The sequence below is a fragment of the Lissotriton vulgaris genome, chromosome 6, assembly GCF_964263255.1.
Source record: "Lissotriton vulgaris chromosome 6, aLisVul1.2, whole genome shotgun sequence".
NCBI classification, from domain to species: domain Eukaryota; kingdom Metazoa; phylum Chordata; class Amphibia; order Caudata; family Salamandridae; genus Lissotriton; species Lissotriton vulgaris.
In genome coordinates, this window is record NC_141694.1 from 1,303,013,817 (window position 1) to 1,303,038,814 (window position 24,998).

General features: G+C 40.5%; 1 protein-coding gene across 2 annotated transcripts in view; it reads right to left on the minus strand.

Annotated features, from left to right (window-relative positions):
* Positions 1-23,283, minus strand: part of LOC147708820 (pantetheinase-like) — a 359,649-nt gene extending 336,366 nt beyond the window's left edge. The window contains exons 1-2 of one of the 2 annotated variants that reach the window (XM_086927439.1): positions 23,014-23,283; positions 3,474-3,604 (exon numbers count right to left, since the gene is read on the minus strand). In XM_086927439.1, coding sequence (XP_086783565.1) covers positions 3,474-3,604; positions 23,014-23,226 — 344 coding nt within the window. In that variant the 5' untranslated portion in view covers positions 23,227-23,283. The remainder of the gene's footprint in view (positions 1-3,473; positions 3,605-23,013) is intronic. The other variant, XM_086927438.1, reaches the window with a different exon arrangement.
* Between the last annotated feature and the right edge of the window lie 1,715 nt (positions 23,284-24,998).

A 24,998-nucleotide genomic window follows, 5' to 3' on the forward strand; every position in this document is an offset into this window, starting at 1 on the left:
AGTTGCATAATCGTCATAAGGGAAGAATCCATCTTTATTAATGACTCATTGGAGGAATGTTCTGATTTAATGCATACGGTTTAATGTATGTTACGGCACAGTACAGTTCGGGAGTTTGTAGTCAATATCCTTATGTGTTGTGTCACTATTTAAATTACAGCCTTTCGAAAGTAGCATGAAAAAGGTCAGCCATATCTGTCCCTGAAGTAAATGTGAATGATTGTCAACGTGAAGAGTTCACCTTACTGGGAGAAAATCCAGCTTTGACAAATTAAATTAAATTACAGTACATTTTTAAAGGGACCCGCACATGAAGGTATCAAGGAGCGACCAAAAACTTTTAAGATTTGAACTTTCAGAATATTTTCTATCATTACATCGATTGTAACAATTTTGGAAACTCTGCCCACTACATTTTGCTTAAAGTGTGTGACACTTGTAGGGTAACTGAGGTTTCGGGATTACACTGTTTGCTAGGTGTACATCTCATCTGATTTATTTGTGACTCTTACAGAACTCAAGCTAGTTTTGCACATAGAGCTGACAGCCAAAATATAGCAGAATGGACTTCATATTCTTTGAGGCATAAGCAATGCCTTGAGGAAACAATGTCAACCTCAAGTGGAAATCGAAAGACTTTAACAGTAATATGTTTTCTCGTGTACCTTAATGTAAGGTTATCACTGATTTCCCTAAAACACCTTCCTTTGGTAAACTACCACTTTGGCGTGCCCATCTCTCAAACTGATTGATTCAAAGATGTGTAAATTACCTGATAGAGCTTTCGTCATAAGATTTAAAAAACTGTGTGTAGACGGGGCATTCTCTGTGCATACCTTGTCCAGGAGCTCAAACTAACTAGCATGGGGTGAACAGAGAGAGGCTCGAATGCCTAATGAGGAAGCAAAAACTAGATTATAAGAAGTAGCTGCCTTTTATGCCCCCTCTGCCCCCACACAGTTACAGAGGGATTGCTGAATGCTAGAAGACGGAAGTCCTCATCCTCGGATCATCTCCCTCCGCCTGGGACGACTCCTGGTGGCCCCCTGCCCTGGGCACCGCACCGAAGCCAATGGACCACGCACGCAACCTGGGCTTCATCCTGGACTCCTCCCTCACGATGACCAAACAAGTCAACGCCGTCTCATAATCCTGCTTCCCCACCGAAACCAGGAAGACGGTCACCCAGGCCCTCGTCACCAGCCGTCTGGACTACGGGAACACCCTCTACGCTGGAACCACAGCCAAACTCCAGAAAAGACTCCAGTGCACTCAGAACGCCTCAGCACGACTCATCCTGGACATCCCTCGCCACAGCCACATCTCGGCCCACCTGAATGACCTGCACTGGCTCCCCGTCAACAAGAGGATCACGTTCAGACTCCTCACCCACGCACACAAGGCTCTCTCGACGACACAGGCCCGAAGTATCTCAACAGCCGACTCACATTCTACACACCCACCCGCCAGCTCCGTTCCGCCAGCCTTGCCCTCGCCTCCGTCCCACGAATCCGCAAATCCACCGTCGGAGGAAGATCCTTCTCCTACCTGGCAGCCAAGACATGGAACTGCCTCCACACTCATCTACGGCTGACCCTGGACCATCTCTCCTTCAGGAAACAACTCAAGACCTGGCTGTTTGAGTAGTAGCGACCCCCCCCCTCAGCGCCTTGAGACCCTAACGGGTGAGTAGCACGCTATACAAATTCTATTGATTGATTGATTGATAGATAGAAGTCATGGGTAGTCACAAACTTTTTCCCAGGGGCCACAATGTTTGGTCTGTGATTTGTCAGAGGGCCACATTGTTGTTGCAGTTGGGGGCAGTGGTTAATTTGTAAAAAAATAAGTGCTGGGTCTCTCCTCAGGAGGCAGCTTGCACCAGCCCATTTCTCCTGTTAGAGCTGCCTAAAACAGAACCGACTACTAGCTATGAATGTGGGGAGAGGATGTGGTGTAGTAGTCAAAGCGACCGACTTCAGTACTGGGGAGCCAGGTTTGAGTCTCGGCTCAACATCCTGTGATTTTGATCAAATCACTTAATCTCCCCATAAATTACCAGATCATTAAATGGTGCTCATGAAAAGCATTGTTGGTGATTAAGTGTCAGGGCTGAGCACCGGTAACCACCGGCTCAAATTAAACACTTGTTGGGGGTAAAATGGGTGTAGGGAAGTGAGGCATATCCATCTGGTGTTTCAATTGTACAACTTGAAACCAAAAACCTGGCATTAATCCAGTGGTTAATTTGTAAAACAATAAATGCCAGGGCCCTCCTCGGGAGGACACAGCAGCTTGTACAATCCATTGTCCTGCTGCCAGCCCTGCCAATTACAGTACCAACACAACTACTACCATCACAGTCTAAAAAGTGTGACAATTCATACTATATTCAAGGCCCCCAAAGCTATAAGAATGGCCTGGCTGGCACGTATTAGTGATTGTTTATGTATGTTAAATTGTTAAACAGCTTCAGTTGTGCTCACACCCCTATTTATCAGGCAGCGCCACCATGTGGGAGACTGTCACAAGAGCCAATGTTAAGAATTAGTTGCTGGCGCCAAGCACCGAAAACCACCGGCTTAAATTAAGCACTGGATTAATCCTGGCTTTTCAAATTATTCAAATTGTGTGATCCTAGGAAATTCTTTTATTTCACTTTCCCTCCTTTTTCTTTGTAATCACATATGAGGGCCTCAAAAGACATGACTTTGGGATATATGCAGCGCAAATTCTTCACGTGTTTGATTTAATAAGGAAGAATACATGTCTCTGAATTCATGTTTGGAAACTATCACGTAAAAAAATGCTTCTCAATCCACTGAGTACTAAGGTGAAACTGTTCTACATGTTAAGGAAATACATCATATGTATTTTTAACCGAATTTCTCATACTTTTACACTTTTGCTGCAGGATGTCTTTAAAAATGAACGCATTTCTAAAGTTAAGGGATGAGGTATATCCTAACTACATCCTTTCTTTAACTTCCATTAGCCTTTGGAAAAAAATTCTTGCCTGTTTATTTAACATATTTTTAATGTCAGTGCTAATTCCAGTAAATAGTAGCCCAGCGCTGCTCATGACTATGGGGCTGCATGTATAGGTCAGGAGGGCTGCATACGGCTCCCGGCCGTATTTTGGTTATCACTGCTATAAGTAATACCCCCACATTCATAGATGCACCAGATGACCAATATATCTTAACAAAATATCTGTTTCAGGATGTTAGCTACACAGTGTGTCTATCCACCTGGAGACTATCCATAGAAAAATCCTGATTGGTAAATGGCAAAGTTTGAAACAAGGGAACCCAATAAATTCTGCACAAAGAGTAAAGTTTGTGGTTAGGACTGTTGTTTGTCGAAAAAGGGACAGTTCAGATTAATCTGTTGATGCCTGTAACATGTATTCATTCTACTCCATTCAGGGCAGCCATTACATTCGCATGTCTTCCATTTTTGATGCTTCATACCTCTGAGGATCAGTACACGGATTCCATCCCACTGTAGGGTCCGGGATATCTTCGAGATATGGAAAAAGAGTCGCTCTTGTGAAATGCCAGCCATAAATTCCATCTTCTGGAGTTACGATTATTCTTGCACCCTGTCAAAATAGTAAATAGACTCCATTACAACAGTGGACTTAACACTGCTCCGTCCTATACAAAAAATGAAAGCTGTACAGCAGCACATTTGTATGCATTAATATTGAAAATCAGTGTACGTGAGACTGCTGTTAACTCTACAACACAACGTTAGTGACAAGACCACACAATAGATCATACAACCAATGATAAATGACTGTAAAGGGCATTTAGTGTTAGCTCAGCTGCACAGGGTGCAATGGGAATAAGGATTGACCTGATTTACCCAGATCCCTGCAATGCATAGACGTTAAGTTCATCCAGTATGACATCAAGGCCTAAAGTTTTGCAATTATTTATCTCCTTTAGAATCCTTGTGAGCTCCTGCAGTGTTATCAACTGTATCAGTCCCTTTGCCTTGGAGAGAAAAAAAGTGATTTTGTCTATATCAATTGTTGTTGACGGGGTCATGAGTTCATGGGATCAGGCTGGGAGGTATGATATGATGTATATTTGTATGATACATGTATGTATGTGTGTGTATATATATATATATATATATATATATATATATATATATATATATATATATATATATTCACTGAAAAAACCATAGGTTATAGACCATATATAGTTAGGGATTAGCATTTACAAAACCTTATTTTACTCGCACAAAACCATTGAAATTCGCATATATAGTTAGTTGCACTAACTATATATCGCGCACCCGCAATCCACTGCTGATGATGTCACATATTACATCATTCATGACATGGTCAGTGACATCACTGATGACATCACTGATGACATCATCCAGTGACTGTAAGTTTCTGTAAAGTTAAAATATGTCTTACATATTGAACAATGAGTGGATGTATAACTGTGTGGATGAAGGATTTAGTAGGTGCATGACTGACTGTATGAGAGAGTGATTAAATGTGTCTCACTAAGTGCATGGGTTAGTGACTAAACTGTTTTAATTTGTGCATCATTTTATCTGTTGTTCTGTAAACTGCTGCATGTGTTGATCAATAGCTATATGAGTAACTATATGGGTTATTGATTGGTTGCCCAAGTATTTGTATGGGAGAGTGAGTGTATGTGTGTGGGTGGCTGGGAAGTGTGTGACTCTTTGCATAGATGTGTGAACAGTTGATTCACTAGATGTATTGGTTCAAAACTGAATGTGGAAACAGCTGTATGGGTGGTTGACTGTGTGCATGAGTGTATTGGTGAGTGAATGGATATCTCAGTGCTACATGTCAAAGTAAGTACATATGTAAAACACAGTACAAGTGAGAGTTGACATATGTAAATTACTGTCTATAAGAGCCAGTGAATGTGTGAGTGGCTGCATGGATCATTGAAAACTTGTATCAGTGATTGTATAAGAGAGTAAATATGTGTTAGAATATGTTTCAATAAGTAAGGTGTGTATAACTGTATAGTTGAGGAAATGGAGGTGTGATTGATTCTTTGCATGACTGACTAGGTGTGTGAGTAACTCCATAGATGAGTGACAGTCTGTGAGTGTCTGTTTACACTCAGTGTATCTAAGGTTATATTAGAGTCTGATGAGGTTCATCGTATTATCACATGATTGATGTCATCAGTGATGTTGTCAGTGATGTCATTTGAGTTGTCAACAGTGATGTCATCAGTGATGTCACTGACCATGTCATGAATGATGTAATATGTGACATCATCAGCAGTGGATTGCGGGTGCGCGATATATAGTTAGTGCAACTAACTCTATATAGCGAATTTCAATGGTTTTGTGCGAATAAAATAAGGTTTTGTAAATGCTAATCCCTAACTATATATTGTCTATAACCTATGGTTTTTTCAGTGAATTTTTAAGGTTTTGTAAATGCTAATTCCTAACTATATATGGTCTATAACCTATGGTTTTTTCAGTGAATTTCAATGGTTTTTTATTAGCAAATATCATAAACTGTAAAATGTATTCTTCTTTTAATGCAAAAATATATTTTATATGTTTTTAATAAAAAGATTTTATGCATCTGCCAAACCCTGACCTCTTAATAGTGCACTGTGGAGGAAATGATTTGGGCACTATGACTGGGGTTGGTCTGGAAATGCTTTTAAAGAACACCTTTCTTCAATTGATGACACTTTTTCCCCAAACTGCCTTGGTATATTCAAATATATGTCAAAGACAGAAATGTAAGTGGTCCACCCAATTTTTTCCACAATTTGAGAAAGAACGGAAACATGTGAATAAATCTGTTTCTGCTTACATGAGAGACTATGGAATGGGTTTAATATAAAACAATAACTTGCATTACAACATTCAAGACATCTACAGAAGAGATGGTGTGCACTTCCCCGATGAAGGGAATAGAATATTCGTCCTTTATTTAAAAGTGTGGATTGGAACCTACTTGTAGGTACCTAAATTAGCCACAGAACCCAATAGCTCTTTTCAGAGCTACCCTACCTCTGATCATTCAAAACGTTTATCTTTTTCTAACTTTTTTTTTTCTCCAAAGTACGCTCCCCGGTTCGCTTACCGGTGCGCGTACCGGGCGCTTCCCCCGCGAAATTTTTCATTTTTTTTTATTTTTTATTTTTGCATATATCAGCGTCCTAATCCCCCCTCAGAAAACCTAGAGGGTCACAAAGTGTCTACCGTGCCCCCTTCTACCCATTAACATTGTTTGTCCTCCTTCTTATGTGTCATTTTTACCGATACACAAAATGGAGGACTCCCGTAACGCTGCCGGTTCGCGTACCGGGGAGCGCACCGGTAAGCGCTCGATAAAAAAAGGTGGGAAAGTAATTTACAGAAAAACCACCAGAAACGCTTTCATCAAATATAAAATAGGCCCTACTACATAGCAGCCCCTACCATTTACCCAAATTTGATAGAATTCCATTGAGAAAATTATGCTGTAAGCCTGACTAAATATCCTGAGGTAAATTACCTAACAAAAACACTTATAAAGTGTTAGAATTGACAACCAATCAAAATACTACTTTCAATTTCTTCTATTATTTCATGACATTTGATTGGTTATGTACCTGAATATATATAAAGAAAGAGAGAGAGAAACACAGCCATTTTGACTACTACTTCCTGAAGTACATATCAAGTGCATTTCAACTGAGAACTTATACTTCTTTGGGAAAGGTAAGATGTTATTTTAAAAACTGAAGTATGTTCTACACTTTTAGTTAATTAAGAAAATATTTTCTGATAGTTATATACTATCCCTCTGTAATACTTATAGAATAAGATAGACTTCTCTGTTTTAGTTATGGATGGAGTTAGGCTTGTGTTGTATAATTAAGAATTGACTTAGACTTTATCACATATATTTTATTATATTTCTACTTCCAGTCTGATACTATACACTGCCCAAAGATAAAATCACTGTTTAAAAAACCAAACTACCTGTCTGTACTTAAACCCAACAGTGCCCTATCTGTACTGATATATTTTTTGAAAATTCATTTTACAGCACAAAAATGGAAGGAGAGAAAGAAAATAACTTGGAAATTGTTGCAGAATTTAACAAAGATGCACAAATTGACTCAGAATTCTTTGATGAATCATGGGACCTTGAACTTGTGCAATGTGGAGAATCTATAGATTACCTAATTGAAAATGAGAAAAATTATGACAAAGAATTATTAGAAGTTCTTTTTAATTTTGAAAATGAATCAGAAAAATAATTTTTTATTTAATAATTCAAAAATTGTTTGAGACATTATTCATTTTTATATGTATTTTTTAAACTAGTAGCAAATTGATTATAATGTAAAATTAGACTTTAAATATACTGTGAAATTTTTTTTGTGTTACATAGTAAGTTTGCTCATAGTTACTTCCTTTCTTCCACTATATTATCTCCAATGTGTATTTAACATCTCTTTATCATCTCCTACCTCCATGGTGTTTCTGCTTTCCTGACAGACTACGCTATGAATTCAATATACCACAATAACTTCTGAAACAACATGCAAGATATCTACAAAGGAAACAATGTATTTTTATTTTTAGACTCTGCATTGGTACCTACATGTTGATACTTAAATAAAAAAAAAATTTTTAAAACAAAAAGAACAATCAATAAACATACAATATTTGATCATTCTTTCATCCTATTTTCCAAATATTATGCTTCCCGGACCGCTTCCCGGTGCGCGTACCGAGCGCTCCCCCCGCAAAAAAACGAACTTAAATTTTTTTTTTTTTGCCCCGCGGGGCCCTTTTAAAGCCCCCTCATCAAACGTAGGGGGTCAGGGAGGATGTACTCTGCCCCCTTATGCTCATTTCCCCCTTCGTTTTTCTCCACCTCTTGTCTCTCGATCCTACCGAGAGACAAGATGGCGGCCGGTCGGGACTCTTTAGAATGTTGACAGACACCGGAGAGCCAATCAGCTTCGCTTCGCGAAGTTCCGTTACGCGTCAGGTACGCGAACCGGGGCGCTAACCGGAGCGCTGTCACAGATATATCTGTTTTTTAAAACGTTAATTTCTCAAAATCCACTGGAGCACATATATTGAGACATAGCAAAGGCACGTCGGGCAAACTATATCTACAATTTTGCCAAGTTTCGTGGAAATCCATTCAGCCGTTCGAGCTAAAAGTGAGTCCAACCGCCCTATGGAAAAATGAATGGGAAAAACGCGGTTTGGGACCCCCCTTTTTTCTCGGCCCCCTCTTGACGAAACCTCCCCAAATTTTTAGGAGCTGCTCAGAAACAAAATGTTCCATTTTCCTGAAAATTTCAGCCAATTCCGTCCACGAACGCCAAACTTATTCGACATAGAATTTTCAGAGATCCCATAGGAAAAAAATACTAACTATATATACCTACTGGCTATCGCCAGTAGGTAATATATATATATATATATATATATATATATATATATATATATATATATATATATATATATATATATATATGTACATACACATATATTTATATATATATATGTATCTATGTGTGTATGTATATATATATATATATGGCGACATTGACAGCTGAATAAATCTTAAAACCAGCATCTCATGTTTGGTCCGTGTCTGTTTCCAGCGCGATCGGGGCTAAGGCGATTGCGAGAGGAGAACGGAGGTTGGTGACGTATATATATATATATATGTACATACACATATATTTATATATATGTATGTATCTATGTGTGTATGTATGTATGTATGATATATGTATGATAGTGTCTAAATATTTCTGACACTGAATTTCGACCATGAAGAACAGCAGCTTTGTTTTGCCTATATGAAAATCTCTCCACAGGTTTCCTCTCCTTGCTCACTGCTGCCAAACTTGGCCCAAGCCAATCCCCAAACTCACAAGCTTCTCAGAACTTGCTTCAAATCAACGGTTACCAGTTGTGCCTGTACCATGCAAAAGTCCTACCTGTGATTCTACATCACCATAAAGCAGTGTGGCTTGTGCTTTCTCGTACTAGAGCAGCTCAGAACAAGTCGGTTGTCTTCGCATTCACCCCGAAGCTCCTTTTGGTTGACCAAGCAAACTGTGGTCGGTGCCCAAATGGCACATTGGGATATCTCAGATCATTCACGATATAGTGGTGACATTTGGTAAAATGAGATAAGAAAGATGGTTTCTATCTAGAAGCAGCTCTCTCTCTTAAATGTCCATGGCATCCTCCAGGGGGGCTTGGATAAATCTGATCATTGAATCTGGCTAAGATTATAGTCTTACTTAAAAAGTGTAAACATGAAATCCATTCAATTGTTTATCTTCCAAATTCCCTTCTGTGTGACAATACAAAATCTATGCCTGACCATTGGCCTCTTAATTAACCAACAACATATCAATCCTATTTCCTCCTTGGTAATTTGCCTTTGTACTTGGTGAAATATTGCCTGATACCCCATCTCTGAAGACAAATGTTAGATTGGCTGAGACAACCTGGCAACCTATTGCCTCGGAAACGTTTGGGACAGAGGAAGCCTTTGGATAGTTGTTTCTTTGGCCTGTCCTTGAGCACCATGGAATAAGCTAAATGAGTGTAGAGTACACAGGGTCCTATATCATTCTCCATGAACCGTGTTATGCATCAAAAGCCATTCATCTCTGACGTTTTCTAACTGGAGGGGAGGCCCCCGAAAAGTTGCCAATTTTTCTCCATTCTATATAATTTATGCATGAATTCTTTCTTAGATCTGTTGTTCAAGTCATCTATCATTAGCCCAGAGGTCTGTAGCAACTGGCACCAAAAGACACTACATTTGGCACGGTACACTAAAATACCTCCTCCTTAAGAGTGCACATTGTCAAGGTAGACACAAGGCTTTGATTAGTATTGGGTGTATAAGCTCACCAAGGAAAACTGAGGATTGTGAGTTCTGGCGACAACTGCCTCTGAGACACTAAATTTGCTGGCTGACCATGGTAATTGACCATTATGCTTACAAAAAGTATTCATAAATCTGTTCAGCAAATTATGATTGTCTTCTTCAGGAATACACCCTCATTTGGGAACACGTGTACACAGGTGGGTCGAATAAACCTTATCAAATGCTCCTACTCCTAGAATAGTGTTTTCTGTTCTACACTTTTCTACTTTATGTGCCACTGTCTTTATTGTTTTATGTCTGGCCCAGAGACAGCTTTAGCTGCTTCATTAGCCTGCTATTTCTCCAAAAACCAATAGAAACGCATACGTTTATACATACAGGGGTTCAGAGCTTTTGGGGCAACCCTCTGTATTCATTGGTCTCTTTACAATTTGTTCACATTTTGCTTCTACCTACAATAGCATAGAGCATTTGGCAATGGGTCAGCCCATTTCAACCAATGCCCCTCTTCACTATTAATAACAGCATTTTGCTTGTATTAGGATAAGAACAAAAATGGGAAATGTCTCAGAAAACCAGAGACAGATAATCAACCTCAGGCTGCAGCCACCCTTGTTCTTGGTACTGCTCAATTAGTATTTTAAAAGATAGGTTGCGTTTTACAAATACTATTACTCTATGATTACAGGTACAACATTCTTACTGATTTATTAAATAGTCTGTAAAGTTTATTGCCATTATTTTTATTTGTAGGCTTTGCCTCGTTTCAAAATTGTTTACAAAACAAAATCTTGGACTGCTTGTCATGTTGACATAAAATAACATGCAAACACATAGTTCACAACAATTGAATTGTGTAGTCAGATTTTCAGATTCAAAATGCTTTATTCGGTATATATAAGTATATGACCATATAGCAACAAGACATCAAAACATAAAATAGTACATATACGAAATATATTCAGCCAATGAATATGAATATCAGCAGCAATTCCTAAATCTTTAAATGCAAGTACATGATAAAGTGCAATTTTATCTTTATAAAGCATGTGCAAAATTTGCAATAAAGTGACACATGCTAACAATTAATAGAATATGTGCAAAATTAGCATTCAAAAAATGCAATAGTCATCTTTTAGTTTATATGCAAAAAACTAGCAATGATAAAATACATAGGAATTGAAACACAGGTTAAAAAGATTAAAATGCAAAATCACTGTTGCAATAATGCGCCCAGAATGAAAATAAACTTAAAGCACAAATCTAAGATTCATAGTGCCACTAGTGCAAGTACATAATAAAGTGCAGTTTTTATAAAGCATGTGCAAAATTTACAATAAAGTGACACGTGCTAACGATTAATAAAAATATGTGCAAAGTTAGCATCTTTTAGTTTATGTGCAAAACTAGCAATGATAAAATTCATAGGGATTAAAACGCAGGTTAAAAAGATTAAAATGCAGAATCACTACTACAGTAATGCGCCCAGATTAAGTAAACTTAAGACACAGATCTCGAATTTATGGTATCGTTAATGCACTAGACACATACAGCCTAATTCATGAAGCCCGATTCGGCTCGCATAGGGCCAGATTCTGAGAATCTGGCCCTTTGCGAGTGAGATTTTTGCATTTGGGATTCATCATCCCAAATGCAAAAATCGGTAATTGCGTTTTCGCAAATTTGCGATGGATTACATTTAAGGAATCTCTATTTGAGATTCCTTAAATGCAATTCATCATCCATTTTAAAATTGCGAAATCGCAATTTCGGGCCGCTATTTACCGCGAGGTCAAACCTCGTGGTAAATAGCGATAACTCAGAAAAATGCTTTTAAAAGCATTTTTCTGAGTTGCATGTTGCACACACACATGTCCTTTGGACATGTGTGTGCGCAACCTCTGTTCATATTAGCATTTAAGGGGTGCTACAGGGTGTTCTTTGGACACCCCTGGCACCCTTTCAATCGCTATCTTATTTGCGATTAGCTAATTGCTAATCGCAAATAAGGAATACTCCCCATTCATTCCTATGGCCCATAGGAATGAATGGGGAGTTATCCCTTATTTGCGATTAGCAATTTGCTAATCGCAAATAAGGAATTAGTAGGAATCGCATTTTTTTGCATATTCCTACATGAATCCCGTTTTGCGAGTCCTTAATAGCGATTCGCTATGAATCGCTATTAGGGGCTTGCAAAACTGGAGTATGATGAATCAGGCTGATAGTGTGGCAGGGAAGGTTATTGTCTTTCCCTGTTATGATAATAAAAGACATTTAGTTCAGTTTATTCATAAAATCATCGATTTCCGTACAGATATACATTTTAAAATATATGTTGCTGTGCAGAAACATATATCTGGACTCTGCAGATTAAACAATACCTGCATAGCTGTCTTAGTGCATCGTAATTTATTGGATAAAAAGATGGGTTTTAAATAATATTTCCTCATGGAAGTATAAAATTTGCAAAACAACATAAAATGACAGCTACTCTGTATAGATACCCCGTCACAAGGACAGGGAGAGGTGCTGTGCTGGTTAACCAGGGGGAATGCCACTAAATGGTGTACAATACCCAGGTGAAAGAGAGTTAGTACAAAACGGTGTGAGCTTTTTGTAACTGATGTTAAGTATGGTTGAAAGCCTTCGCTAACGCTATACTCCTGGTAAAGGATACAAGTTTTTTGTTTCGCGCATTCGGTAGATCTAATATTTTCCATATGTTTTACAAAGGATACTGCAAGCTCTTTTTTAGATACCAGGCCATCAGCTCAGGTTCGTGAAAGGCATCGATTTCATACAGAATTGTGTAGTCACTTCTTAGGGGCAGGGCACAAGCCTAAGCAATATATATTTAAAACAAAGTATCTTAATGATTTGTCTTAGCAAGGAGACATGACACTCCAATTTCTGTTATTTCCGGACAACTGTTCTCAGATGATTGCAATAGGTGACCTAAATCCAAACCCTGATAGCGACATTTGGTATGCCCACTCTTAGAAAGAGATCTGAAAGCTGTAATTTCTGTTGCCATGTTGTAACGACCTCGTTGTAATCGCATGCGATGCGAACACATGTAATGTAATGTAAACGCCTATATTCATCTGTTACTCCCGCTGTAGTGAATAATGCTCTTTTAAAAGGGAGTGTTAGGAGTCAGAAAATCCTTTCAGAGAATCTCTTATTATAAATTAATGTTAAATGAAGTGCTGCCTTGGTAATCACAAATCAGAACATGATTATATATTTTGTAGTATTTGGTTACAGATCATGTGTTTAAAAACTATCATAATAACTATAAACCATTCAGCACATAAAGTGCACATTAGGGCAAGCATTAGATAGCCCCATTAATATTTAATCTCATATCCCTAACTTATTCGTATAATCCCTTTACAAAGGGCCTCATTATGATATTGGGCGGAAAGCCATCAGACAGCTCTGCCCGACATCAGAGTTGTCCATCTTACCACCGTATAACGATACTGGCGGTCGGAGAGAAACCTGTGGAGGAATACTGCTCTGCTTCCGACTGGGCTCACGGAAACTGTCAGGGCAGCGGTCGGAAAAGAGATCCACAAATTGCAGTGGAGCCAGCCCCAGTTCCGCCATCGGGATTACAATTTCACTTTCTGCCTGCCCTTTCATGGTGGTCTGCCTGGTATGAAAAGGCAGGCAGAAAGTGACTTTGGGGGCCCCTAGCAGGACCCCCTTTCCCCCTGGACCTCCACTATGGGGACTGGGGGTTTCCTGTGGTGCCCCCTAAATATCCCTGAACCATGTGGCAGGCACTGCATGGTCCCTACCACACGGTTAAGGGATGTTTCAACTCAGCATTTTTTTTACATTGCTGCTTGTGCTGCTATTTACTGTCATTTCTGTGCTTTTGTATTATGTACTTTGTGATTATCTCTGTGTAGGAGATATTGTGTCATACTAGAAAGTGTTATATTAATAAATACATATTTGTATAACTACTGTGCAGTTCTCCTTTCATTTAACCAATACTATAAGGTTGCATTCTGGTAAAACAATCTGCTTAACATTCCTTCAAGGTTAAGCCTGAAGGCTGTTCTCCACAGCTATCACTTGGATAGCTTTCTAAGGTTTTCTTAGACCTCTTAAATCACCATAAGGGTTGTTTGAACTGTTGCAAGGTGCCCACTTTAATTAGTGGACAGCATACACCAGGCCAACTTCTCACAATTGTCAACGATCTAGATTGTATGGCTGTATCAATTTTCTAAACTTAGATTATTCCAAGCCATGTATTATTTCCCTGCATACCGCTCCTGCATTGGCACATTTTATACTTTAATTGCCAAATATGTCTTGTCATTTGAGCATTAAATGGTTTGTAGACTGTTAGCACATCATGATGTAGTGTTCTTAAGGAGGTAAACCTTCAATTATTTCCTGAATTACAGTAAGGTTGGTGGGACTAATGGTTAGAGGTGCATAGATGAAGAAGGCAAGTCCCCTTTAATTTTTTTTACTGTTCTTTGTATTGAGTCTGATGTTTTCCTGGCTGCGGGTATACCAAGACCTATTGTAGAGAGTGTGCTAGTCACTCAGATGGGTATGATGGCTTTGTAAAAGATACAGCAATTAAGATGGTGCAGGCCAGCAAGAGGAGTCAGTGGAGTTCCATCAGGATGGTCTTGTGGAGTCTAGAAGGCCATGGAACAGGAGACCCAGGGGTTGCCCCCATCCAGGCATAAGAGTAATAGTTCATGAACAGTAGTTGTGATGTCAAATTATGGGAAGAAGAGTTTTATTTTTTTGAGTAGTGCGAGCTGGTAACAAGCCATCTTTCTTTACTTGGCAAATTGTTACTTGAGGGCAAGATTTGTGTCCGGGGTGAATTCAATTGCTTAGGCAGTAGGTGAAAGTTATGGTTTGAACCTCTCATGTCATTGAGTCAGATTTACACTCGCTGCTGCTTCTTCTTGGCAAATAACAGGAATACTGTTGTAGTAGGGATGAGCTTTGAATAGGTGTGGGCCAGATGAGACTTTAAAGTACAGTTGTGCATTATTTGAATACTGGTGTATTTTTATGCTATTATGGATGAGTAAAGCTTCAAAGGGCTCCATGTAGAAGATTGAAGATGACTTGGGAAAGGACGGAGCCTTCGGATGCTCTACTGGTGATATGGATCTTTAGAGAATGACGAGTCCTGAATTGAACAAAGTGGTGTTATTTGTACTGGTAGGGAGAAAAGGACATTGCCTGTGAAACCTTATCACGACTTCACGGCTTGGCTAAGTGTGGTATGGTTGATGCTGCCAAAGGTGGGTAAGGGGTCCAACAAGATCTGGAGGGTAGGATAATCTTCATCTGCAGTCAGGAGGGCATTATCTGTGATCCATTATATGGCTGTCTCTGTGCTGAAGTGTGATCTGTAACCAGTCATTGAGGAGATAGTTAGGGCCCGATTTATGAAGGGGTGTGCATCGCGTTTGCACCACGCAAAGTGGTACATGTTTGATGCAAACCCAAAATGTGATATTTATCAAGCTATGCAAGGACACTTTGTGTGGCCCTGAATGGCTTGATAAATCAGGAGTAACGCAACGCAGCACAAATCCATGTGTTGCGTTATTCTATGCTGGGAGGGTGTTTTATGGGCATTGCATGGGTGTTCCCACACAACTCCCATGGATTTTGACGCTTTCCCAGATTTACCATCACTGGTAGACATGGGAATGCAAGTAGGAAAGTAACCCTTTTTGGCATGGTCACCCCCACTATTTGCCTGGTGATTGATAGGATTTTGACTGAAAGTGCACTGGGTTCCGGCTAACCTGGTCCCCCGTGCCAGAGCTCTTCCCAAAACTGTACAGTTGATTCCCGCAATTGGCAAAACCTTTAGTACCCTCTGTAAGTCCTAAGGCCTGAGGTACTAAAGAGTGTCCCTAAGAGCAGTCCACAAATTGTGCCACCCTAAGGGACCCCTCACCAAACATGCGCAAGGCTGCCATTGCAGGCTACGTGTCTTGGTGAAGACAAAAGTGAAAACACAAAATGTCACATATCCCTGTGTGGAATGGCCCCTAACAGAGCATGTAATATTTGTAAGTCACCGCTACAGCAGACCTGACAGCCCTAAGGCAGGGTGATTAATAATATATTACATGTGAGGGCATACCTGCATGAGCAGATATGCCCTGTGCTGGTCAGTTCTATTACTCCCAGTGCAAGTGGCCAGGCAAACCATTTTAGAACAAGTGCAGGACACTGGTGTAAATGATTTCACCCGCTAAATGATGGCTTCACTGAAAATAGGGATGTTTGGTATCAAACATCTCGTATTGATAAATCCACACTGATTCCAGTGGTGGATTTACCAATATATTCAACCAGAAGGCACCTTAGAGATGCCTCCTGAAAACCTACTAGCTCCTGGTGTACTTTCTGACTGGTTTCTGCAAGCCTGCCACCTGAGAGACTGTCCTGACCTCCCAGGGTGAGAGGCTCTGCTCTCAGGAGGCCCAGAACACGGCCTGTCCGGGAAAGGGGTGTTGCACCCCCTCCCATAGGATGACCTGATGAAAAGCGAGTCTGGACCCCCTCAAAGGAGAGGAAGATGACCCCTTTGTCCAGAGCACCTTTGGCACCTGGACAGATGGGAAATTCGCTAGTCAGGTAGACGAGCCACCCCCCAGGCTGGTACCACCCCTAAGGATGGCTAAACTGAAGTGGACATGATTTTTCAGAAGTACCCATCTATGTCATGGCATACTTAGGAATTCTGGGACAGGGTTATGCCCACTTCCCAAAGGAAGTGGTCATATTGGGGGTGTGGTGACACCAAGGGTCAGAAGCCCATTGGCTACTACCCTACCCTCCTCCAACACATCTAAATTCAGTATTTAGGGGAGCCCACTGGCACAAGAGAAGCAGATCCCGATGCCCTACAAAGAAGGAGTATTTACAAACAACAGGGACAACCCTAGGTCCTGAACCAGGGGTAATTAACAATATAGCCCAAACAATGGTTCAGGTACACCACTTGGAAAAGAGAAAACGTTTCTTTTAAAAGGAAAGAAAGAAAAACCACAGTCTAAAAATATAAATCAAGAAAAAAGGAGATAATATGCTACCCAAATACTGTAGTCATATAGGGGGCGTGGCGACCCCAAGGGTCAGAAGCCTATTGGTTACTACCCTACCCTCCCCTAACACCTCTAAATTCAGTGTTATGGGGAGCCCCCTCGCACGAGAGAAGCGGATCCTGATTCCCTACAAAGAAAGAGGACACTGAAGAGCCTCAAAAGCAGAAGACTGAAGCAGTTAACTGACTTGGCCCCAGCCCTGCTGGCCTGTCTACTGTTCCTCATCCAAAACCAGGGAGGAATTCCTGCCTTCACTAAAGAACCAAGACCTCCCCTGAAACAGCAAAACTGTTCCCTGCATCCTGCAGATACTTAAAAGAAAGGGCTCTGAGGTCCCTGGAAATGCCAAAACCCAATGCCTGCAAACACCACTGCACCTGTTGTTCCAAGCCCGTGTTGAAGTGGCCAATGGTGCCATCGACATCCTCCAGCACTTCAGAGCCTAAGTCCATCATGGTTTCACCCCTCCTGGACCCCCTGAAGTCGCCTGCAGCATCTGCACACAGGCCCTCACTACTGCAACAGCCCCTGTCACCCCTGAGCCATGGAGAAGTGGACCCAAAGTGTCCCCACATCTCGAGCATTGTGATGCCTGGGCCCCACTGCAGCATCTTTTTACAGTGACCGTTCTCCATAGAATAACATTGGGCACCAGACGTTGTTTTGCAACTCTGCACCCGGGCGTCCTAGAGCCACTGACAGTGTTCTGCTGGTGCTGTCTTGGACCTTGCCCACCACTCACCTTAACTCCTGGAGCAGGGTCCTGTAAGTTGGTTATTCTACCTGAATGCTGCATTGACTTTTCCTCCGATTGGATAACATTGCAGCTTCCAGAAATTGCACTGTGTTGACTTTTGAACTTAAAATAATTTGTATTTAAAAAGTACTTATCTGAATGATTTTCTTCTGATGCCTAAACATATATAAAGATACTTGCTATTTTTATAAATTGATATGGATCTCCTTTTTGAGTTGTGTATCTCATTTACTGACCAGTGTGTGTATTTACAGATGTCTTCCACTCCTCTGTGTTAAGCCTAAGGGTGCTCGACCACACTACCTCCTAGCAGAGCACATTGGGATTGCCATAGCAAGTCCCTGTTCACTCATAAGGGAACCGCTGCACTATTTGCAAGATATATCAAATAATTGTTATACCATATAAAGAGCCGGCTTCCTACAATGTGCCAAAAAGATATGCCTTCACATGATGGAATAATGAGTGGAAATATCTTAATTTCTCCTCGTTACTTCCTCTTTCTATGTGTGCTGCATTATTTCTGCAGCACGCATACATAGAGGAATATGCCCCAGGATTGTTTTTGTGCAGGAAGGTGCCCCTTCCTGCACACACACAATCCTCCTTACAATACAGGCACCCTTGCACTATGGTGCAAGGGTGCCTACATTGCCGCCAGGCAGCCAGAACAGCACCAGTTCAGGTACAAGGGCAGGAATTTGTAGTTTTCTTTTAAATATGGTGCATTCCTCGCCCTTTCCCTATCACGCAGCGCAGTGCTCGACTTTATTATGTTCAAATGCACTTAAAGCTGAGCACCAACTGTTTCTCTAATGATTTTGCTTATGAAGGGTAAGTGAGGGATGAGATGGTATCTGTAGACATCATTAGTAACTAGTGTGGTTGTCCTAAGGATTGGGAAGATTCTACACGTGATTTATAGCTTCTGGGAAGATTCCTTGTGTGAAGAATGCATTGACAATTTTGAGGAGGGATGAGAGAGCTCCGCTGAAGTCACCTTTAATGAAGGATAAGCTTAAGACATCATCATCAAAGGAAGTGGCTTTTAGGAAGGTGAGTATTGTAGGCAAGATCTGCAAGAGATAGGACTTTAATGGGTGACCATTGTGGGATGATACGAAAAGGGATGAGTGTAAGCAGAGAGCAAGTTTGGTGTTGACAATGTGCTGCTGGACTTATCTTCTTATTGAAGAAGAGGGTGATTGCATTTCACTTGTCTGCGGTTTGTAGATTAGTAAGATCAGGCCCCAGTATGATGCAGGCATTTATTGCCGCATACTGGAGCAAATGTTACTCCCAAAATGGTGAACTTTGAGAAGGGAGCAGACACCCAAACATTTTGGCATTCATTGGAATGAGACAGAGTCTGATCAGAGTAGCATAAAGTGGAAAATTTGAGGTCTCCCACTTGACCCTTAGACCAAATGTATTGGGACAGACTTTAGATGGGAGTGGGTCAAAACTTGTGATGTATTTTAATGGAAGACGATGGATCACTTATTGACACGGCAAAGGGTGATATGTTCCATGGTATGTCCAGTACACATGTGAAAAATGCTTTCAGGGGTGTTGATTGGCCCCATAATATGATGTAGTAGCTGCAATGCAGCAGAGTGTGAGAGGGATTGGGTAACGCGGTTTTAGCCAAGAAAGACATGTTCATGAGGAGAAAACAGTTTGAGGTCCATCAAGTCAAGGCGATACATCTTGTATGCTTAAATATTCCAGTTTACAATTTTTAGTTGCCAAACCCAACCATTACACCTCAAAAGGAGTCAGGGATTCAAGCTCTCCGACTGAATTCTATTGTGCAATCTTGCAATCCTTTTTGCCTGAGGCAAAATGTAAGCAATTGGATCCTTTTCCTGTGGCATAAGGTATGGGGGAAGGGGTATCCACTCACTAGCGTTCGCTCCAACTATTCTACTGTCAACTCTCCTCCCTACTCACATGCATGCCTGCTTGTGAATTTGTTTATCCTATTACATCATTTCATAATTGAGCTGCAGTCGTGGTGGTTGAAGGGTATACAGTGCTGCAGCTCTGCCCCAGCATTCTCATCCAGAAATGCTAAGATGAATTTGGCAATCCCATGCATCATCACCATACACATCCTCTTCAAGAAGGTGTTATCATACACCCTTCAGCATACTCCGACACGATCTGGAAATATGGCTGAGAGGCACAAACAAACTCCACTTTTTGGTGCCCAATTTCATAAAATCAGCCAAGATATGTTGTTTTTTCCAGTAAAGAAAAGAAGACAAAGTGTATTTTCTGTTCCTAAATATTAAGAACATAGCAGTTATGTGCTACCTTTAAATTTTTTGTGAAGGTACATCTTCAGTATATGTATGTATGAATGCATATGCAGAGAGCTACATGAGTGCTGGAGGTGCAATGTCCAGCAGAGTACAAGGTGTGCCAAGTATTAGAAGGTCTTGTCTCAAATTAATATAGTGATTCCTTTAAAAAGAAAGGATAATGTAAGCAGTGGTAATTTAAATGATTGTTACACTTGTTGGCAACCCCTGTATGTACCAGTGTATTCGAGTGAGTGGTATCAGGCTACAGGTGCAAGCCGCACTCATAGGTGTTGCCAATGAGGAAGCTTTGTGGACCACCAAGCTGCCTCAATTGTCATGGGTGACGGGATACAGGCATCAGACCTTGTTGGAGTTACCTTCAACCCAAAAGGAAAGTCCTCCAACCCAAAGGCCTTTATCCCAAAAATAAAGGCTGACTAGTCCTATTGAGCCACTAGCAGGTATATGGCCCATTATGCCCATCTTTGGGAGGTCTACCTTGACAGGCACAATGGTAAAGTAGTGCCAGACATAGACCCGCTGATTTCTTGATTAGCCTGCTAAATTATGTATGACCTTTTTGGTAGTATTTTTGTTGCCAGACATTAACTTGTTGATGATACTCCAAGTGGAATAAAAATATACCGTTTTGATATATTCAGGTATATCTACATTTATTCCCTGTGGTCATTCAGATTAAACGTTCATGTATGTGACATTATCACAAATGATTAATATTCTTCAAATGTTTCCTCTAGGGACCATGTGCTTTTGTTAGGGAAATAATTCTAGCCGCATGGGGTGTCAACCCCGCAAAGGGTTACTTTAAGTGGGGCAACAACGTTTCAAGTCAGTACATGTGAAACACAAAGACATTCATACATGGGGACATTCAGACCACTCTTCAAAACCACACCAACTGTGCATCTACTAATGTTATCTATAGTATTTGGTGCCCATGTAACATGATACATAGGATAAACATCCCAACAATTCAAACCCAAGATTGGCCAACATAGAAACTATCCACTACACAATTCAAACTACCCCCCTGGTTCAGAACTATTTAGCAAAGCAGCATACAGCCCTGAAGTGGCAGGTCACTTGAAAAGGCCCTACCATCTCCCAGAGGTAGAACTACATCGCACATTCTCCAAAGGCTTGAGTGCAAGTTGATTGATAAGTGCAACTCAATAAGAAACAGACTCAACACCATGGAGGAGTGGCCCAATAAATTCCCCCAATGAATTGCATTTGGCTCCTATTAAATGAGTGACAAATCAAAACTGTTATTCAAAATGAACCAGCATTCCTTGCCCAACCCCCATCTGCTCTCGCTTTGTACCTTCACTAAACCATCAAGACAGTTGCACTTTCTTCCATAAAAATGAGGTGGATAATTGGCCTCCTTTCAACCTGCCAGTCTGTTTCAAGACATTGAAAGCCAACATATATGTGCATGTTGTGTAGGTTTTCATATTTCATATTTTGTATAATTCTTTCTTGTGTTGTATCTCCTGGAGCATATGGCAAACCTTGGTTTTCCCTTAATCTTGCCACTGCTCTAGCTTTCCCTAGCCAGTTACAATACAGCCACCAGCAACTGCTGTCTGTTACACCTGCCTATCTGCTCTATAGTGATTGTGTATATGTATTTGTACTTTGTTTAGTGTAATTTTTAATACTTATGTATGTTGTGCTTTTTTGTGGCAAAGGGGTGATTCTCCCAGTGGCGTATTTTAGTCAGTGAGATTCGGCGGTGAATCGCAAATTTCAGCGTGGTTGGGCCGTCTGTGATCAGCCGGGGGCCAGGCACGGGTCCTTGAAGGAAAACCGGTAAACCAGATTACTTCCCTCGCCGACACGCCGATCCTTCAAGGATCCGTGCCTGGCCCCCGGCTGATCACAGACGGCCGACCCAGGCCGATTCACCTGCCCCGCGCAGACTTGGCCTCCTTCCCTGGATGACTACTGCTCCGCCTGAATTACCTCTGACTATTGCGATTCATTTGTTCACTCCCAAGCACTCTTTCATTCAGACAACCTCGTCCTGATGACGATCCCGAGTTATGTGGATCAAAACGCCGTCGACCAAACAGCGTTTCAATAGGCGTACCTCTCAACGTGGCTCAACACTAATTACGAAAATTCTGTAATTTGTGATATCACTCTGTCACAATACTTGAGCCACTCACTGTATATATTTTGCACCATTGTTCACTGTGCGCCGTCCTTGCTGTTTCACCCCTTCACTTGCGTCGCCACGTTCTTTATAGACGAGTTCTTGAGCACCAAGTGTAATATGGTTGTCACAAATTGGTTTTATGCAGTGCTGCCTTAACTGTATTTGCCCGACCATGAACTTGTGTTTTAAAATATAAGATGACTTACAATCTTAAATCAATCAAACGTGTATTCTCCTTATTTCCTTGCTTGTAATGCCTTGTGCATGCTGATTGATTTGACTACTACTACCACCTGTTGGGACATTGTTCTTTTGTTCTACCTTCCTTACCCAGTCCCAATTTGGTATATGGGTCATACTCCAGTAAACTTTTACAAGGGCTAAAAGTATGACATTTTTCTGCATGCTGTCCATCAATTGTTCATTTTGCAACAGTTTATGTTCCAGCCCAGGGGGGAGCACAGAGAGGAAACATATTGTTGTAAATATGTTGCATCCCTGTGCTTCAAAACTAACGCAGCCAGGAGCAGAAAAATTACTTGCATCACCCCGATGCATTAGTGTCTTTACGCCTACCACCAGACACTGCAGCAAAAAAGTGTAAAAGGGTACCAAAATATTTCCGTGTGTTATCCCGTATTTTTCCACAAAAGCACCCGGATTTTTTTTTATTTATTTACGCCATCTCACAATGTTTCTTTGTATATATGTTATAGATTGTGAAAATCAATATCGCTTACCTTTTCTGCTGCTGTTTTGACTGCCTTCTCCAAAACGTCGATATTTTTGTTCATCACCTTCAAAGCCTCGGAGGGAGTGACAGGCGTTTCTGTGGCATCTGGCAATACAACAGCATGTTCATACACTGCTGCAATGTATCTGTCCGTGGTAAGCCCTTTATTGACAAAGAGAGAAAAAAATAAAAAGAATATATTAGACAAAAAGGCGGCCATCGCAAGCACTGAAGTTAGACTTCCGAGAGCAGCTCTGATTCTGAACCTTTGAAACTCTTGATTGCAGTTATATGCGATGAAAGGTATTACACAATAGCAAAAGTGGACTACAGGTCATACCATATGCCTTACTATGCAACCAACCGCAACATGTCTTGCGACATCTGAAACAAACAGTGTTGCTGACGTTTTGACACCTAAACCTTCAATCCCAAAGTTCTCCATTGTCTGCATACTGCTACTTGATGAAAAACGTAAGACGAAGCTATTAAAAAAAAGAGAACAATTAACGTCAGTTTCGTATTCTTCTACGCAGCCTATTTTTATAATACCACATTCTTAGATTATACCAAATCTCGATACGTGTTTTTTTTGTAATTCATTGTTTCAAAAAGATAACATTCAGCGTGTGTTTGTGTGTCCAGCTCTTTTATGACAGAAAAACGAGCCACACCCAATTCAGGAAATAATCTCTGTTTATTGTATTAAACAGATTCAGCAGATTTATCGCACCCACGCGTTTCAGTCCCTCTGAACCTTGATCATGGGTTGATGCCAGAGAGTCCTGCATGACTGTTTATAGCAATTATGAACCTTTCATTTCTATTTCCCATGCACAGGGATTTGTAGTTTCGAGTGTTTGAAAATGCTCTATCGTGAAAGATTAAACATGTGCAATTTAAATTTAAGTGAAAGTGCAAAAACGTGCAAAGTTCTCTCTAGAGCCGCACTTAGTTCAATGCATTTTCTCATTTTATGTGTTAATGTTAGTTCAAATCCATGAATTCATATCGGTTTCGAACAAAACCAATATTATGTTTTTTTGTTATATTTGTTCAATCTTTGTTTCATTATTTCTGAACCATAAAAGATTTGCTGCTCACAAGGACATGAGATGTAGGGCCATATGTATCATTCAAACTTGTGATTGCAATGTAGCTAAGTGGGATGTATGAATGGAAAACAGCCTAGCAAAATAAGGAATCGCAAATTTGCGATTCCCTATTTTGCGATTGCATTTAAGGAATCGCAAATTGCGATTCCTTAATTGCAATGTAAGAGGCCCAGAAAAAGTGCAATTTGGCCATAAGGAATTGCAAATTACCACGAACTTCAAGTTTGTGGTAATTTGCGATTTGTTTGAAAAATGCACTTTTAAAAAACATTTCAAAGTGCCATGTTGCGCACATACATGCCCTTAGGGCATGTATGTGTGCCACATGTGAACACATGCACATTTAAGGGATGCAACAGGGTGTCCTTTTGACACCCTGGCACCCTTGAAATTGTATTCTCAATTTGCGATTCTCTAATTGAGAATCGCAAATTGAGAATGTCTTCCTATTCATTCCTATGGGTCTCCAGGCCCATAGGAATGAATGGGGAGGTATTCCTTAATTGCGAATCGCAATTTACAATTTGCAATTAAGGAATATGTAGGATTCGCAAAATTATTTGCAAATCCTACATACATAGCGTTTTGGGATTCTTCAATCGCTATTTGAGTATCGCAAAACCAAAGTTACATACATATGGGCCTTAGTTATTTCAGCCTTCGTATGATATCCAGATGCATGCCGGTGATAGAGCGCAAGTGTGCTCCTCAATTTGTAGGGGTGCATTATAATCATGAATAGTTTGCACATATTCTTTTGTCATGTTAACATTTGGTTATTAGAAAGGGAAATGTAATAACGTGTAAAGTAATATGATAGAGGGATTTCGGGCAACTTGGAGAAATTACCATTGTAACCGTGTTCTAGATGGTGAAA